The 17,601-nt window shown below is 37.0% G+C and overlaps 2 protein-coding genes across 4 annotated transcripts in view; both read left to right on the top strand.

Annotated features, from left to right (window-relative positions):
- The first annotated feature begins 1,900 nt into the window (after positions 1–1,900).
- cfap58 (cilia and flagella associated protein 58) lies at positions 1,901–12,010 on the top strand. Of its 2 annotated transcripts, none has more exons than XR_013298145.1 (18): positions 1,901–2,308; positions 3,240–3,520; positions 3,607–3,755; positions 3,855–4,005; positions 4,306–4,500; positions 5,155–5,292; positions 5,446–5,605; positions 6,089–6,171; positions 6,263–6,454; positions 7,132–7,293; positions 7,383–7,529; positions 7,708–7,848; positions 7,978–8,201; positions 8,299–8,407; positions 8,685–8,789; positions 9,129–9,248; positions 9,374–10,028; positions 10,091–10,165. XR_013298145.1 is itself a non-coding variant. In XM_077592714.1 (18 exons), exons 2-18 carry the CDS (start codon positions 3,266–3,268, stop codon positions 10,809–10,811), a joined length of 2,559 nt encoding a protein of 852 aa, XP_077448840.1. In that variant the 5' UTR covers positions 1,901–2,308; positions 3,240–3,265; the 3' UTR covers positions 10,812–12,010. The 2 variants fall into 2 exon arrangements, 1 of the variants encoding a protein (XP_077448840.1); XM_077592714.1 differs by lacking the exon at positions 10,091–10,165 and adding an exon at positions 10,709–12,010 and having other exon boundaries at positions 9,374–9,498.
- Positions 12,011–12,419: 409 nt separating this feature from the next.
- The window catches only part of fez1 (fasciculation and elongation protein zeta 1 (zygin I)), a 6,751-nt gene continuing 1,569 nt past the window's right edge, over positions 12,420–17,601 (top strand). Inside the window, exons 1-6 of one of the 2 annotated variants that reach the window (XM_077592716.1) lie at positions 12,420–12,663; positions 13,514–13,880; positions 15,236–15,323; positions 15,746–15,832; positions 15,947–16,112; positions 16,859–17,175. In XM_077592716.1, the coding sequence (XP_077448842.1) occupies positions 13,558–13,880; positions 15,236–15,323; positions 15,746–15,832; positions 15,947–16,112; positions 16,859–17,175 (981 nt within the window). In that variant the 5' untranslated portion in view covers positions 12,420–12,663; positions 13,514–13,557. The remainder of the gene's footprint in view (positions 12,664–13,513; positions 13,881–15,235; positions 15,324–15,745; positions 15,833–15,946; positions 16,113–16,858; positions 17,176–17,601) is intronic. The other variant, XM_077592715.1, reaches the window with a different exon arrangement.

Genomic DNA, 17,601 nt, shown 5'->3' on the forward strand with positions numbered 1-17,601 from the left:
TTAACACAGTGATTGGTGAGGATACTTCCAAATGACTTTAGCACTTCAAATGTTTCTTCTTCTACTTTCCGTTGAAGCAAGACCAGTCATATGTTGTTCTGTCAACTATTATTGGAGCATTTCTCTTGCTCCTAAGGGACTCAAACACACTTGACATCATCCAATCCAGTGCTCTTCATTGCCAAGAACAAAAAAAAAACATCTTAAACCTGATTACTCTGATAACTCTGGTGCTATTTCCGAACAGCTGTGGTGCTTTTCCTTTCTTTCATTTCATTTTTTGATTGTAATTTTTCGCTTCAAATAAAATGTAGCTCCACAAGTGCATGTCCATACTTTAGGGCCTGACTATGTTTTGGTCTTTGCTGTTGTTTCGAGGACACGACAGAGTTGCAAAATGGCAAATATTAGAGCATTTTCATTTGAATGCATCATCATGACCATTTGCCTTCAGAATTTATGGGTGATGATATTTTGTTAATTTTCCTGTGATGATGTTAGGCATGTTTTGTGCTTACCATGTCTGTTATGTATGATGTTGAGAAGAGCTATATCAATATTATGCAGTTGATATGCATTGAAAATAGTCATATCTGCTATTCCCAAATTCAGCACTAGATGGAAACAGATTTGAATGAAAAGTAAATCACTATAAGCCATAAAAGAGAAAATCAGATCAATCACGCTTCAATTGACCTACCCTTTAGATAGACATAAATGCATACACATATGCATCTATAAATGATAGAATTTGGGGGTTAAAACTTAAATGTATATTACACAGATTCAATAAGAATATGCTTTTATGAAACATCAGCATATGCTGTACTAGTTCACTGTGGTGTTTTCAAGTTGGATGAATTACTATCGTGCTTTATTAGTATACAATTTATTCTGCTAAAAACATCAGATTTCTCGAGGGTGAAATCCATCAGTTTTAAAATAAAAGGTAAATGAAGTTAACCGTATTCATCATCCTGAACAGACAAAAGAAAAATCTCATTGCAAAAGGTTGGCTTTTTCATTTTTCAGTTATGAAAACAATTCAGTACATGCATTCTACTACACTTTTTCATTCTGAGATGTAACAATCTATACTCCAGTATAACTCTCTGTGATTAATTATTGCTTATTATTTGTCTCATACATAATAAATTCCTATACACAGAATGGATAATAACATTCATCTTTACCCCAATATTATTGAAAAGATATTTCACAAATAACTCAAATGTTAGTTTTCTTTGTATTTTCAGATGTATTGGTATGCTTGTACTGTAGTTGTAAATTCATAATGGTGTATATTACATCAGTTTTTATTTATTTGAAGAAAAAGTTTAATTTTTTTAAGACGTCTATCGTTGCATATTTACTTTATGTCAAAGGGTGAAAAATACCAGCATTTAAAATAAGGATATCGTGGTAAACTTAGGTGAGGATTATTCAGAAAGTGAATGAATATTAAACTTAGATTGAATTGTATTGAATGTTTTTATTGTCATTATACTTATATAGTATTATGAGATTTAAAGCGTCACCTCAAATTTCACAAATAACAAAAACAAACAAAGGAATAATCAATAGATGATAACAATGAATAAGTGATAAATAAATAAATAATAATAAATAGTCACATAATAAGTAGTAGTCAAGACCATAAATTAGTAGGCAAATAACAACAACAAACAAACTGATAAATAGTCAATAAATGATAATAAATTAATAATCCATAAATAAGTAATACAAAAATAAATAAATTGTAAATACTAAAGGAAACAACAAAGCCAAGTGTCTCACACTATACGTCACGCCTCTTAACCATAGTCACATTTATGTAGTGCACGTGAACGCACCATGTAGGGACACAATTGATCTTGATGGGCGTACACCTTCACATCACGTGACACGTTGATGGCGTCTTCAATAATTTTCACATTTTTCCATAACGAACTCATCAAACGATATAGGAAAGCATCGAGGGAAGATTTTTTACCCGTGCTATTTTGTTTTAATGACCCTTTATACCGCTATACCAATGCATATGAATAAGAGTGTTACATTCATGGACTGACGTTGGTCGATCTGATATTTATAGTTTGCGGAATTACGCCACATTATAATTTTAGCATAATATAGCGACACAATGGAGAAACGTCATTCATCGGAAGATGTGACGTTGGGCTCATTTCCTACGAGTCAACTTTCTCTCGCGAGATTAGCCGTTGACTGGCAACCAGCATAAACTCTGGCCAACGACAACATTTGTTTGCATACAATTTCATTTTTGCTGTTTGGATCATAGATCGCGGTAAGTCTTTCAGAGTTTGGTTAGTTTAATGTCTGGTTCTTGTTTGCAATTACATTAGCCAACATTTTTCCCCATTTTCTGTTGCAGGTGTGTTTAATTTAGTTTGTTTGCTCCCTTGCTTTCTAAATATTCAAAACATTTTTTGATTGCTGATTTCAAATCTCCCATCAGCTAAAAAATAAAAAGATCTAGAGGACAAAAGAAAGAATAAGTTTCCCAGAGCAAAATGAATACAGGCCAGATAGTTTTAATTTCTTTTTCATTACTATTTGTTTTAATTAAATTAAATAAGCAATTAAAAAAAGGATTTTTTCCACTGAGTTATTGATAATTATTTTTATTCTTAATCCCCATAGATTTTTCTTTTTTCAATGTATTTAGATATTGATAACTATTTTTATTTTTAATCACCATAGATTTGTCTTTTTTCAATTGATTTATTTTCTAATTATTTCCTTTTTTCAATTTTAAATAACTGATCACTAAATTAAATAATTTATTCTATTTGAAATTGTTTACTTTTTGTTCTTGTTCCTCGCAGAATATGAACATGCAGCACTAATTTAAACATTGTCAAATAGAGGCCACAAAATATTGTCTTCTGGGACTAGATTTGCCCCCTAGGCCATAAGTTTAAGAGCTATGTCATAAATAAATGTCAAAAAAACATCAAGAGAAAAACAAAACATAATTCGTGCAGAAAGTTAATTTTTACAGGTTAAAAAACAGGTCAGGTTTGGACTACACAACCCAGAATTACATAAGACGATCACATTAACCCTCTTTGTGTATTTATACTGCAAGAGCCATCTAGGAATTTACATAACACATTCAATTAGTTAAATTATTTAAGCAGAGGAAGGTGAGATGAGAATGTCATGTAAAGTGAGAACCATTGTTGTCTGATTAAAATGCTAGTGTGTTTTCCCAGGAGTTGGGGAAATAAAACCAGAAATCATGGCTGATCCGTTGGAGGAATTTCAGACGGTCCTCAGTGAGCTGGCGGAGGACCAAGAGGAGCCAAATATGACTAAGATCCGTGAAGAATATGAGAAACTCCTCAACGCGCTCACCAAGTCGCACAATAATGAGAAAAAGCTCATGTCCAAATGCAAAGAACTTAGCGCAGAGATGGCATCCGCCTCGACCAAATTTGAAGCTGCACGCAAATTATCTCAGGATGATGATGCAACATTGTCTTCCCTGAAGACGGTACAGATCACACACGGGTTCAATAGAAATGAATGTTTTGAGTTAGCTATTGCAAAGTCAAAAAAATGTCCATTTTACGTCTACAGGAATTAGAAAAAGCTTGGCAAATGGTTGATAATGCTTACAATAAAGAGCAAGCCAATATAGAGACTATAAAGAACTTACAAGAAGAAGTTAGCACTCTAACACAGGTCATAGAACAACAAAGTTTGGCTTCTGCGAACCAAGATCAGAGGTGAGCCTGGCCACCCAGAAAAAAAAACCCAACAAAAAAACATGTATACCAGTGCATTTTTGTTTAAATTTGAGACTGGCTCCCAAAATGTGTTTTCAGTGATTTACTGAAAATGATTGAAGAGTTAACAAATGACCGTGATCGCTTGATGACAACCGTGGAGAGTCTAAGAGAACAGTTGAACATAACCACTGCGAGCAAGCACAAGGCAGAGACTCAAAGGGAGGCTGCCTTGAATGATATTTCCCAGGTAAAGAATGCATACCTGTCAACCTCTGCTGATAACTGCCCTTATAAATGATTATGATTCCCCTTACAAACCCCCCCAAAACCTTACAAACACCGTACGAGTCGTACGGTGTTTGTAAGGTTTTTTGGGGGGTTTGTAAGGGGAATCATAATCATTTATAAGGGCAGTTATCGGCAGAGGTTGACAGGTATGAGAATGTAGAGCAAAAAAATATGTGTACTAATGATATCCATTTAACCTTGCGTCTTTATCACCAAATATACTGCAAAATTGGACAATGCACTTTCTTTCTCCCTCCAGCTCGAACATAAAATTCAGCTAAATCAGAATGACATTTCCCGTGAGCAGAGGTTAAAAGAAAAACTGGAAAAGGAGTTGATCGAGTTGACCCTGAACGTGGAATCCAAGGACGGAGAGATCCAAACTCTTAAAAAGGATTACCAGTTGTCCAAAGAGGAGCAAATGAGATTAGCCCAGCAACTGAAATCGAGGAAGGTAATTATTACAGATTTAATGTTACATACCTGTCAACCTCTGCCGATAACTGCCCTTATAAATGATTATGATTCCCCTTACAAACCCCCCAAAAAACCTTACAAACACCGTACGACTCGTACGGTGTTTGTAAGGTTTTTGGGGGTTTGTAAGGGGAATGATAATCATTTATAAGGGCAGTTATCGGCAGAGGTTGACAGGTATGATGTTAAAATATATTACTTACTGTCTTGGTGAGTCTCTAGTGTGTGTTTAGAGAATGCCCAATGCCCATAGATCCCGTTTGCATGTTCTTTACATCCAGGTTATCTGAGTAATCAAGAAAAACTCACTTTTGGAAAAATTACTGCAATTTCTCTTGACCTTACATGTAGATAAATAAAGACATAGATTGATAATATGTGCTTCAGGATGACGGATATCACTTGGTAGCCATTTTCTGTTAGTGCTATTTGATGGCTTAGTCTTGAACTGTCTTTCAAATGGTTTGGTTTGGTGGTCATTTTACTGATAAATTAGAACTATTTTTATATTTAAAAAATGAAATCAACCATAAGAAGACAGGTAAAGCAATGGTTTTGCAGTACAGGCATAAATACACAGCCAATATGTAATATTTACCAAATGAATGATCAAGGTTTTCTCCTCTAACAGCTTGGAATGGAAAAAATGGCCAAGGATTTGGAGCATTTGCAAGCTAAAACTAACAAACTGCAGCGTGACCGAGATCATCTCGTCTCGGTCAGGGAATGCCTCTATTTGGAGAATCAGAAGAATTTAAATGAAGTTAAGGTGCGTACTTGAGAACACTGAAATACAATGAGCATGATTCATGACAAAACGTGGACTAAAATCAATCAAGTATTTTACAAACTACACTATACATATTTTGCCATACTGTTCATATGTAATTCTCCATTGAATTCCCTACTCAACACTTGTCAGATAAAAGAAGATGCGATGAATCAAATGCGCCAGGACATTTCCAAAGAAAGAAAGATGAAAGAAGCCATCCAAAAGAGGTTACGTGTAGTAGAGGATCAGAAAGCTGAAGTGGAAGTACAGAGAGGCATTCTAAAAACTCGCATCGCTGGTCTAGAGAGAGGTAAGCTAGTGTTCTTAGAGTTACCTCAGAACACATACAGTGAAAATATTCGGCCCCATTGAACTTTTCAACCTTTTTGCCACATTTCAGGCTATAAAATTGTTAAAAATGGTCAACAATCAATAAGCTTTTTCATTCCTTTGTGTCAGGGAGACTAACAGCACTCTGCACCATCCTGATTCAGATTTATTGATTTAAATGTCATAGAGAATTTTTGGGGATGGCTGGCAAGTTTATAAAAATGGCCATCAGTTCCAGACAGTTGATGCCATTCGTCAAGCCGTCTTGTCTTCTCCACTTGGCACCATGTTCCCAATAGCGTCCTGGAAACACTCGCATCAAGCATGCCCAAACGGATTTTTGAAGCAATAAAGAACTTTTCTTTTCTCGTTTGTTCAGATTTTTCTTTTTCTTAAATGCCCCATACGGGCCACCATTCCCCCCTGTTTGCACATGATCTAAAAAAAATGTGTCTTTCTACAGAGTATGAAGGTGCCAAGAAGCAAGGGGATGCTGACAAGAAAACAATTAACGACCTTACGAGAGAACGAGACATGTTGACTAAAGTATCTAGCCCATTTTTTTTTCATTTACATCATTCTTCCCTCGGAACCTTTTAAACCTTATTTGACATGCTCTTGTTATCCCAATCAAAAGGAAGTGGTCAAGGCTGCAGAGTCCATCGAGACACAGCAGTGCCTTGTGATGGAACTGGAGAATGACAAAAGGGTATTACAACAAGAGATCAACTGCTACTGCCTCGATGCCCAAAAGCTGCGGAAATTCATCTCTGATCTGGAAAAGGAACGTGACCGCTTCGTTAATGAAAACAACAACCTTTTGCAAAAGGCATGTATGGCAACAGTTTCTTAGAGACTCCATCTTACCCATGACACTGGAAAGGAGAAAAAAAAGAATTAGTTCAGTCTTGAAAACCGACAGCATTGCATTGAAAGTCTATTTGCCCCTTCCTGATTACACAGATACATATTTTGGGGCATATTCATCACAGTTTCCAGATATTAACACCAATTTTAATATTAGCCAAGTAAATATATTTTCTTGTTGCTTTTTTTGTCAATAATCAATATAGGAATCTGTTCTTTGTACCAAAAAGTAAAGAGATTATTTGTGCGAGCACACAGGTCATGTTCAGAATGATTTGCAATAATTAAGAAATTGCTATTATATGCAGACCGGCTGGAGAGAGGTCTCAAGTTCTCGCTTACTTGGTTCTAGTTGTTCTTCTTGGAGATCATATGAAGCAAAAATTCTGTCATTTGTTTGGTAGGATTATTATTGTGATGTATACAGATCTATCCCCAGAGCGGATTTTTATTTCTCGTGGCTGATTAATTAGATTCATTATTTACACAATTAAAATCGCCAAGAGGCGACAAGCACTTTTTCTGTTAGGCAGCAATTTTTTTGTGGTGACCACGGCCTTAACTCATTTCTAATTTAATATTGTAAAATGCTCTTGTCACGTTAAATGAATTAAACGACTGATTCTCTTCCATCAAAAGGTGCAACTAAAGATAAAGGAAATTGAAACGTATGAAATGGCAATCCATAATTGGAAGAAAAGAGTCACGGAGGAAGAGTGCAAGCTCAAAAGAAAAGAGGATCTACTGGATTCTGTCATATCAGAACGAAACCATTACAGCAAAAACCTTGTTGATGCTCAGGTAAGATTATTGTATCTGACATTGTTTGTTCTACCCGAATATCACTTTCTTTATCTGAAATCAAGTCCTTATTTTTGTCTCTACCACAGGACAGCATTGCAAAGTTGAAGATAAAGATGCGGGCATTGAATAACCAGAATTTACAGTTGAAGGATGAAATAGATGCAAAGGAATTGGCCATTCACAAAGAACAGCAGAACCACAAGCGCTTAGTGCGAGATAATGATAATCTCAAGGTACAACAACATGACATGTTGTACATTTGTCTATAGATTGGAGTTTCCCATTTCCCAACCAACAATACTACTTTCAAAGTTAAATCATTTCTTCACATGAGCAGTTTTTCCTGCTTTTTTTAGTGACACTTTCTCAAATTGAATGTTAATAGTCTGTGCTCTCTGTGTAAAATTCCAGGGCGAGCTGAAGACAACGACCCAGCAACTGGAGGAGGAAATGCGACGCGTTGAGCTACAAAAAACAGAACTAGAAAGACTTCAGAAAATCATCGCTGACCGAGAAATTGAGCATATGCAACAGAAAAGACAATTGGATCAAGTAAGGACTATCTAACACTACTCCGCCTCTATTTTAACACTGCATTGTGTGGCAATAAATCAGGGGAACAGTCATAGGCAATAAATGGGGCTTTTAACTACAACAGAATTTTGTTGTTGACATTTTCAGGTGACTAGGGAACGGGACAACTTGGGTAAGGAGTTGTTACGGCGCAACGAAGAGCGAAGCCTTCTTTATGAGAAAGTCAAGATCCAGCAATCCATCATAAGCAAGCGGGACTTTCACCACAACAAACGTATGGAAGACATCCGCCTCCTCAAGTTGGAAATCAAGAGGCTCATGCGTGAAAAGCATATCTTGGACAAGACAGTACCAAACACTGATGACCTCAAGTAAGAAAATACGTACTGGTAAAACTCGATTACGTATATTATTATATAATTCCATTTGCACTGCCATACCAAGACCAGTATGTGATATGTTCCGTAGACGAGAGCTGTTTGCAGTGCAAAGGGAATTGGCTAAAGAGAGGACACGGAATGGTGTACTCCAGGAACAGCTAAACCCGGTAAATATTCACCGGTGGAGGCGACTGGAAGTAAGTACAATATATCTCGTGCTGAAAATGTTTAGAATCCAAGTTTGATTATGTTTAGGTGATCATTTTATCCATAATCTATTGCTAATTGAGGAGAACAGACAGTAAATTCTTATGTTTCCATCAAGTGTGCTTTAATTGGTAAGCAGGAGAAAAGCATGTCAAAATAAAGTGTATGACTACTGGATTTTTGACTTTTTGAGTGATTGAGGCCTACTTGCACATTGAGAATGTGTCATAGTTTTCATTAACCAATTGTAATTATTGTCAATGACAGGGAAGTGACCCTTGCAAGTATGAATTGCTCCAGAAAGTGCACACGTTACAGAGACGACTCATCAACAAGACAGAAGACTTTGAAGAACAGGAATTCTTATTGCAGGTGAAATTCTTCTTTCTGTCTCACTGACTTTGTTGAATTATTGGTGTCTTTTGTCCTTGGCATGAACCTTAGTCCAGTCTATCATCATGTCTGTACTCTCAAATTCAGACTATTTTTTGGCACACTCTGTACAGTAGTGTGTGTGTATGGCAGCTAAAAATAACCAATTATTCTTCTACAATACAAAAATTGAATCTATTTTTGGCCTTATGGGTCAGGAAAAAGAACAGAAAAGAGGTCATTTCAACAATTCTCAATCAGAGTTCCACTCATTTTAGAGGTATTGAGCTTGTTTTTTCATTAGTATTAAATTGTTTTTCTGCCTCTTTGTCATGATAGGAAAAGGAGAAGCTGTATGTAGAGCTTCAGCAAATTTTGGCCCGGCAGCCAGGTCCTGAGGCACTTGAGCAGCTTCAACGTTGCCAATGGACTTTAAGGGAAAGGACCAAAAAGCTCATGGTATCAATGCGTTTTTCCCCCAATAGAACTCTGTCTGTCACCAGTGACTCATATACAAAAACTCCTGGTTTAAGACAAAAAAAGTACAGATTTTTGCAAGTTAACTCAATATTCTGATTCCACAGGCACTGACTGCAGAGTCGAGAGTTCTAGACTCTAAGATGAATGAGTACAAAGTGGAGAATCAAAGGTTAGTCACTGACCTGGCAGAGCTCAAGAAGAAGTACTTCATTCAGAAAAAGATACAAAGGTAGGATCCATTTCTTAGCTTAAGGTAAGTTAAATTTTTACTGTAGTGTTTTGTTCTGATTTTGAATTTCTCATCGCGTACGTAACCACGTGGAGGAAGTCTATGCTGAGCCTTTTCCAGCTTTGTTTGGATTTCGAATCACCCTTGAAAATGCGTCCTGGGCCATCTAAGGCATCCAATGAGCCCATCAAAAACGAGACACGATCACAGTGACTGAAAAAGTGACGTTGCTAGATATGCTAAAGGCGGGCAATAAGTATGCCCATGTAGCACGCTGATAGGTTCATTAATACATATACTTAAATAAAAGGAAAGACATCGGAGCACATAATCCAGCGTTAACTTGCAAGTGAGAATCCGTCCTGACTCGTCCCCGTCACGGATCATTCTAACGAAAGACATCCTCTTCTGTCCATTTAGTTGCATTAGAATCAAAACAACTAAGGTTATCTTATTCAAAACAATTGCATAAGCTAACCGAATAACACAATTAAGGTCAAAAAACAACTGCAACAACAATTGCATATCAGGTCTTCAAAACAACAATTAAGGTCGGAAACCAAAAACAACTGCAACAACAATTGCATATCAGGTCTTCAAAACAACAATTAAGGTCGGAAACCAAAAACAACTGCATAAGAATTTACACAAGCAAGCAAAACAATTTTTCAATATGCGAGTATTTTCGGAAGTCGATTCGATTATCGCCATCTGCTCCGGAATCCAAGTCAAAGCAATTTAAGAGTCCTTCACAGATCTTCATTGCGAACCCAGATCAACAGTCCTCGGAGCCCGGGACTGGGTGAGCTGTCAAGTCAATAGTCCTCGGATCAGGGCAAAACAATTAAACGTCCTCGGAGCCAGCTGCAAGGGGAAGTGTCCTTCGGTAACAGTTATACTACGCATTTGTCAAGTTTATAATGATTAATATTTCACATATACATATAATGATTTAATATTCCACATATAATGATTAATATTTCAAGCACATTTATAATAGTACCCAAAATAACCCCAACACATGCATTACGGCATAAATGGATCTAATAAAAATATGCTTTTCCAAGTGAGTGGTAACCACTAAGAATAAAAAATGAACCGGGATTTACGTTGTAGATAAGGCCGTGAAGATGGCGTGACAGGCAAGGATATCAACACACTGTTGTCTATGTGACCTACAATATAATATATTTGTTCTGTCTCATCTCAGTGACAAGTCCAAAAGCAAAGGAGAACAGTTGGTGCTGCCTAATCTCATCAACAAGCCACATTTCTCTGGCGGAGGCTTCAAGTTTGATGAACTTTTCAGATGACAAATGAATAGTTTCCAAAATAAGTTTGAGGAGCTTATTTAGATGAACATCACTGAACAAACTCAGGAAGTGAACTTATCATGCAACCTTCAGAAGCCTGCAAACTCAATGTTTTGGATGCCTTGAATGTGAGAAAATGTCAGGCCTCTCCTTGCATTTCTCTTCATTCAAGGCATTCCGGTGTTCCTATTACACTTGAGAAATGTGTCATTAAGACAGTAGAGGATACATCTCAAAGAAAATATTATATTTTTAATATTTAAAATGCTATTTTTCCAAGTTTTAGTACCAATAATTTTATGGTGCTCTCTGTTTGTGAAGGTGTGTGTTATGCTTGACTCAGGCATAATTTTGGCCTGACAAACAGGATAGTATAGAAACATGGACTGTCGTGGATGTTTTGATGTGGGAGTCATCTCGTGTACTCTGACATGTGACCACTTGCCTGTTCCCAGACTTAAAGACTCTACATCTTACTATATTCTAACAATTTGACCATCAGGAACAACCCAAAAATGTGTGTAGTCCGAGTCAGGCATTGTGCTCAAGACCCTAGAGTCCGAGACCAAATCTTTCTGCACAATAGACTTCTCAAAAACCACAAGAAGACTTTCGGGGTAAAAAAAAGACTAGACCAAAATTTGTTGAAGTTGAGATTAAAAACAAGATGAGACATGATTGGGACAAGACCGCAACTATCACATTTAAAAATTAATTTCAAATAAAAAAAATAAAAATTAATTAATTAAAGGTTTACACCTTCAGATTATGGCTGTATTTTGTGTTTGATGTCAGTTAAAATGTTCTTTGAATTAAAAAAAAAAAAAAGAGGAGAAGAGTACAAAGACAAGTGTGTCTTGCCTACAGTGTTTGGAGTGTTATGGTCTGGGGCTGTATGAGTGCTGCTGTCACTGGGAAGCTACAATTCTCTGAGGGAACAATGAATGCCAACATGTATTCTGCCATACTGAAGCAGAGCACAATCCCCTCCATCCATAAACTGGGCCATGGAGCAATATTCCAACATGATAACAACCCCAAACACACAAAAAGTTGAGGATAAAGGTGACAGACTGGCCAAACATGTCGCCAGACCTAAACCCTATTGAGCATCTGTGGTGCATCCTCAAACGGAAGGTTGAGAGAGGGATATTAATTCATTGTCTGTGCAATATACACGAAAAAAAATACTATCATGATATAACATTTTTGTTATTTGCTATTATATTCAATACTTTGTGAGAGTATGATCTTGTCAAAGGGGTTTTAATTTGAAAAAAAAAATCTAATCAAAACCCCTTTGACAAGATCATGGTTAACCTTGGAATGGAAAAGGAATGTGTTATAATTGAACAGCTAATGTAATACTGCACCTTTTTTTACATATTAGGTTTACATGGATGGTGTGTTATCATGTCATAGAAATATCCCCTTCTCTAAAGCCTCCCACTCAAATCCCTCCTCATGAATATTTGCTTATGAAGGCTCGCATTGAGGAGGTGACAAAGGAGAAAGATGCTGGTGAGGAAAGAGCAGAAGGAGGGGCTGAGCCAATGGCGTCAGAGGATGCTTGGTGCGCAGGCGCAGCGTGGGCTGGGCTTGCTGCCTATTGATGGGAAAACAAGGGACTGTGGGAGGATAGATAAGGGTGGCTGTGGCCGAGCCTGTTGGGGAAGTCATACTCAAAAGAGCTTAAATCTATATTCCCATCACTCTTTAGGTTTGTCTCTCTGCCTCTGGATTGAATGTAGCATCTGTTCACCACTTTGATTTGCAACTAAGCGAGGGGAAGACACCGCCTATTCTTGCCTGAAGGTCCTGCCAACAAACAGGAACATCACGTCCACTGCAGGTAATTGCCAGTATGCGATTCATTTCACCATGCCCTGATTGTTATCCTATCATAACCATCTATCCATTCATCTATTTGGCTTTGTATCCACACTTCCATCCTTCTTATAGATTCCTATTTATTATTCTATTCTAGTTTGACTTCTCTCCCTCCCCCAACACTCCTTGTTTTTTCCCGTCATGAAATGATGACATAGACTTGCTAGTCATCCATTAAGCACCTTAAATTATACCTCGTCCCAATACTAATTCATTGGAATCCATCTTAGATGTTCTGTGCAAAAAATAATTTGACAAATACTATTTAAAAATGCATATTTTTTTCTAAAAAGCTCATTGATATGGTTTGAATGATAAATGCTGACTATTAAATGATCAGATATTTCATTTTTTTTAAACCAGACGTTTTAAATAGATATAAAATGGCAAAATGGCTAACAAGTGAACCATGATTGGTGTTTTCTAATACTGCATCACTGTGGACCACATCCGATTCTTTGTAAAGGTTGAATAGGAATCTGCTGACTGTGAGGGAGAGGGAGACACTGATATGTCAGATGTGTACATCGTAATGAGTGCACCGGTTTTTGCAGATCTTTCTTTAGTTTTTTAGAAATTCTCACCTTAACTGACAGTCTCACAGTCTAGAGGTTATTATTTGTTTTGTCCACACACATTCTACTTCTATTAAGGCAACATCACCTCCATCACAGATCATTTCTAACACAAGATATCTATATATCACTCAAACATCCTCACTTCTGCTATTACTGTTTTAGAATAAAGAGGATAATTATGACTTGCGTAGTGGCCCAAGACATTTGTACTGTATTGTGCTGCATTCTCAACAGCCTTTCCTCTTCAGGGCTCAGAGACTGACCCAACAGGGGATAAAATGGAAGCCCCTCTCGTATGTTTGGACGAGGAGTTTGAGGACCTCCGGCCTTGCCGTACGGATGAGTTCGAACACCCAGCGCGAAAGCACTCCTCTTACACGAGCACCACCGTCCCACTGGTCGCCATCACTCGAGAGGACTTCTCTGAGCTGGAGAACTTTTCTGAGATGATGAGCTTCAAATCAATGGAGGACCTGGTCAATGAGTTTGATGAGAAACTTAATGTCTGCTTCCACAATTACAACACCAAGACCGAGGGCCTGGCGCCGATACGTAACCAGTTGCAAAACCAGGACGATGAGGAACAGCTGCAAGATGAAGAGTGAGTAACCACTGTGGATAATGTACTTTGCTTTCCATAAAAGTTGTGGAATGTTTAGATTTTGCATCCACAAAAATGTCATCACCAGCATGCTCAGACTTCAAGTCATATGATAGGAGAAACTATGAAAGGTTTTGATAACATTCAAGCTATTTTCAAAAATGGAACTATAAGTTTTCTAAAAAATGGCATTTTCAGACGAAGAATGATGGCATCTATACAATTTTATCAAGTGCAGCGCTGTGTACACAATTAATAATAATAATCAATAATGTAAAAGCATTAAAAAGCCCCCCTTGCACCATTTAATGTGTGACATAGTATATTTAAGTATGTGTGTATATTACTCTGACAAATATGCACCCACATATATTCCAGTTAATTCAATTTCTATTCTGCTTATCCTCACAATGATCATGGGGGTGCTCAAGCCTATCCCTGCCAACAATGAGCAGTAGGCGGTGGACACCCTTAATTGAGTGTCAGTCAATTATAAGGCTTTTATTTGATTATTTGACATTTAGATCACCAGCCAAGTGCTTGTCGCTGTGAGTTTAAACACTGCAATGCTCTTTTAGCGACAGTTGAATGATGATAAATTTCGTGAAGTTACAGTAGAGGCCATTATGACAAGTCAAGTGCTACTGCCATCAAACATACTTCTTACAAGCTATTTGCATTTACATTCAAAGTTCCCAGAATTGCACTCAGTCATCCAGTTTGTCAGTGATTAACCACCCCGCCCTTTTCCACTTACATCCAAGATGACATACTGAATTATTCAGAGGGCAGTGTTGTGTGCTTTTATTGTATTTGGCTGTCTCTGTGTGTTCTTGTCACATGCACCTCCTCCCACAAGCATGCATCCTGCATCCGTGGCCAATTCAGGTTAAAAATAGCCTTGCTGTAGGTACAATGTTGTGATATTTTTAGATGAAAGTGCACTAAATATTATTTAGCATAGATATGGCAAGTGGCTGATCCAATACATATGTCTGGATACAAAATCATGCAGTTTAATATAAAAACATATCATGTTTGCTTACTATTTTATTTATTTTGGAAACGACATCATTTGATACAATATTTCAAACACTTCTGCCAGACTATATCGTTACTAAGCAGGAAAGTAAAATTGCCTTTTGCAATATTTAAACCAGGCGATCAACTTATTAATGATCTGGAAATTAGTACGTTTTATTTTGATGATTGAGTTAGCTAAATAGATGTAATTCAAGTAGAAATCATCATGCTAAGATTGTGTCTGAGTTTGAAAAATCAGTCATAAGATTTTTTTGAACAATGTTAACAAATTTGTGCTACTTGAAGTGACTACTTTCCTCTGAATATTGCAGTGTCTGGGATGCCCTGACAGACAACTACATAGCCGCATGGGATGCACCAGATACAGAGGGATTCAACGGAAACATTTCTGGCAAAGAGGTGCTCAGAACAATCAGTTATTTGTTATATATTCTGTTTTTTCTTGGTTACGGTGTTGCGTTTCTGCTTCATAAGAATGCAGCAATATATAGTATACAGTGGTACCTCTACTTACGAATGTCTCTAGTACATATAAAATATTCAAGTTACAAAATGCGCCAATTAGTACATTTTGTCTCAGGATATGAAAGAAATTTATGTTACAAAATGTGACGTTTCAAAAATTCAAACATCCCCCGAAAAGTAAAACTGTTTATAACTTGTATTTTATTTGGAAATTGGCGTAATATAGATTCCTTCCCTTTGGTTTCCCAGGGAAACTCAAAACGTACTTGCAACAATGACAATCCAAGCGAATCAGTTCCAATGTCAAACCCTAATAAACATAAATCATGTCAACCAGTTTCTCTCTAATTCGACAGATACATGAAAAAGAGGAGGAGGAAATGAATGAAAAGAATGACAATGCCAACTGTTTGAATGAAGAGCCTCTAATGACAGCTGATCAGGTGAGTTTACTCTTTAGCATAAAAAATAGTTTTTTATGTTACTGAGAAAAATTATCCCTTAAATAGTTAGCAATTACAGCATGGGTAGCTGATACCTTTTTGTTTTTCCCCAAGGTCATTGAGGAGATAGCCGAGATGATGGCAAACTCGCCAGACCCTGGTGAAACTGAGGAAGAGGAAGAGGAGGAGAGCAGCCATAGCTCTTCAAGGACTCATCCTTCCTTACTTGAAGAGATCAAACAACTTTCCCAGGCCTCAAACAACAATTGTTCTTACGAAGGTAGGGCCAGCAATAGTACAATTCATGTTTGCTTACATTACTTTCACAAGAAGAAATGACATAGTTGTTATTCTTTGGTCCTATATTTGGTTCAGACTTATTTGCGGTGGTTTCTTTTCACATTGCATGTGGTTTCTTCCGTGCCAAATGCGCCGTAAGAGAAAAAAATATATACATATTAACATTCAACCGGGTAGAAAAAAAACCCAAAAAACTAAAGTCATTTAAAATTGCAAGTTTTTCTTTCTTTTAAGGAAAAAAGAAAATAACTCTATATTAAAAATATATATACTATACATATATAATATATATATATAGATTAAAAAAATGGCTAAGCCCAATTGTTATATTGTCAGAACAAGCAGAGGGAAACAATTATGGACTATAATTCAAATAAGATTTATCATTTTTTTGTTGTTGTTGTTGTTATTTGTGCACTTCCCTACTCATTTATGTTGTGGCTATCTATTATGTTGACTAGTTATTTATTACTTATTGATTATGTATTTGTCTATTGGTTTCTTGTTGTTATTTTTGTACTTCAAGGTGAAAGCTTTAAATCTCGTTATACTTGTATAATCACAATAAAAGCATTCAATTCAATTCAATGATGAAGGAAAGCATAGATCTAACAAATTTCTTTATAATTTTTAGGGAAAAATCCAGGCCAGTTGTCATCTAATAGTTGGCAATACACTGATTCCTAAATCTTCTTTTCTATTCTTATGTCACGCTCTTTTCTGCAGGCCTGAGTTTAATGCCTAGTTCTGCACTGTTCGAACTGCTGCACCGTGTCGAAGTCGCAATCCGCGAATACTCCGAGGAACTGGTCAGTCAGCTGGCACGGCGCGATGAGCAGGAGTTTGAAAAAGAAGTGAAGAACACCTTCATCACTGCTCTGATTGAGGTGCAAAACAGGCAGAAAGAGCAGCGAGACAGTAGCAAGCGCCGACGCCGGGACAAAGCTTTGAGTCTACAGGGTGGAGTGGATTTGGTGTCTGGGAACACGGGGAACACTGGGACCTCTGGCCGCGTGGAAAAGACAGGAAGCATGCCTGCCAAGGTAAAAAGGGGGATCGTCTTGAATGTGTAAAAAGCTTACATTTTCATGTGGCAAATCAAATTTCTCTATCATGCATAGTATTTTCTTCAGTTGCATGTATGTTTGTGTTAACTTTAATTTACTTACAGTATACACATTTTAAAGAAAGACAAACTAAATAGCTTTCCTTGGGGATAATTGTTGCCAGGTCCATTAGCATTAACTTCCTGGAATGATTTTAATCTGGTGGAGACACTTCTTTAGACTGCTAAAACCCATTCCACTTTATCCTTGTTTAGTTAGATGAAAACACCCTAATGGATTTTCCTGCTGTGCAATGCAAAACATTGTTATAGTGCATCAGCTATAGGGACTGTATGCTCTATAGGAATAAATGTTATCATTATTGAAAATCTTTAGTACTGATGGCTTAGTAGGAAATAGAGT

This window comes from Stigmatopora argus, chromosome 22, assembly GCF_051989625.1.
Source record: "Stigmatopora argus isolate UIUO_Sarg chromosome 22, RoL_Sarg_1.0, whole genome shotgun sequence".
Taxonomy (NCBI): Eukaryota; Metazoa; Chordata; class Actinopteri; order Syngnathiformes; family Syngnathidae; genus Stigmatopora; species Stigmatopora argus.

Excerpts from the sequence above, each read along its gene's own strand:
- cfap58 (XM_077592714.1), top strand. The coding sequence starts at position 3,266 with ATGGCTGATCCGTTGGAGGAATTTCAGACGGTCCTCAGTGAGCTGGCG. Across the intron at positions 4,006-4,305 it reads CCTTGAATGATATTTCCCAG|CTCGAACATAAAATTCAGCT; the intron begins GTAAAGAATGCA and ends TTCTCCCTCCAG. Across the intron at positions 7,294-7,382 it reads AAAACCTTGTTGATGCTCAG|GACAGCATTGCAAAGTTGAA; the intron begins GTAAGATTATTG and ends TCTCTACCACAG.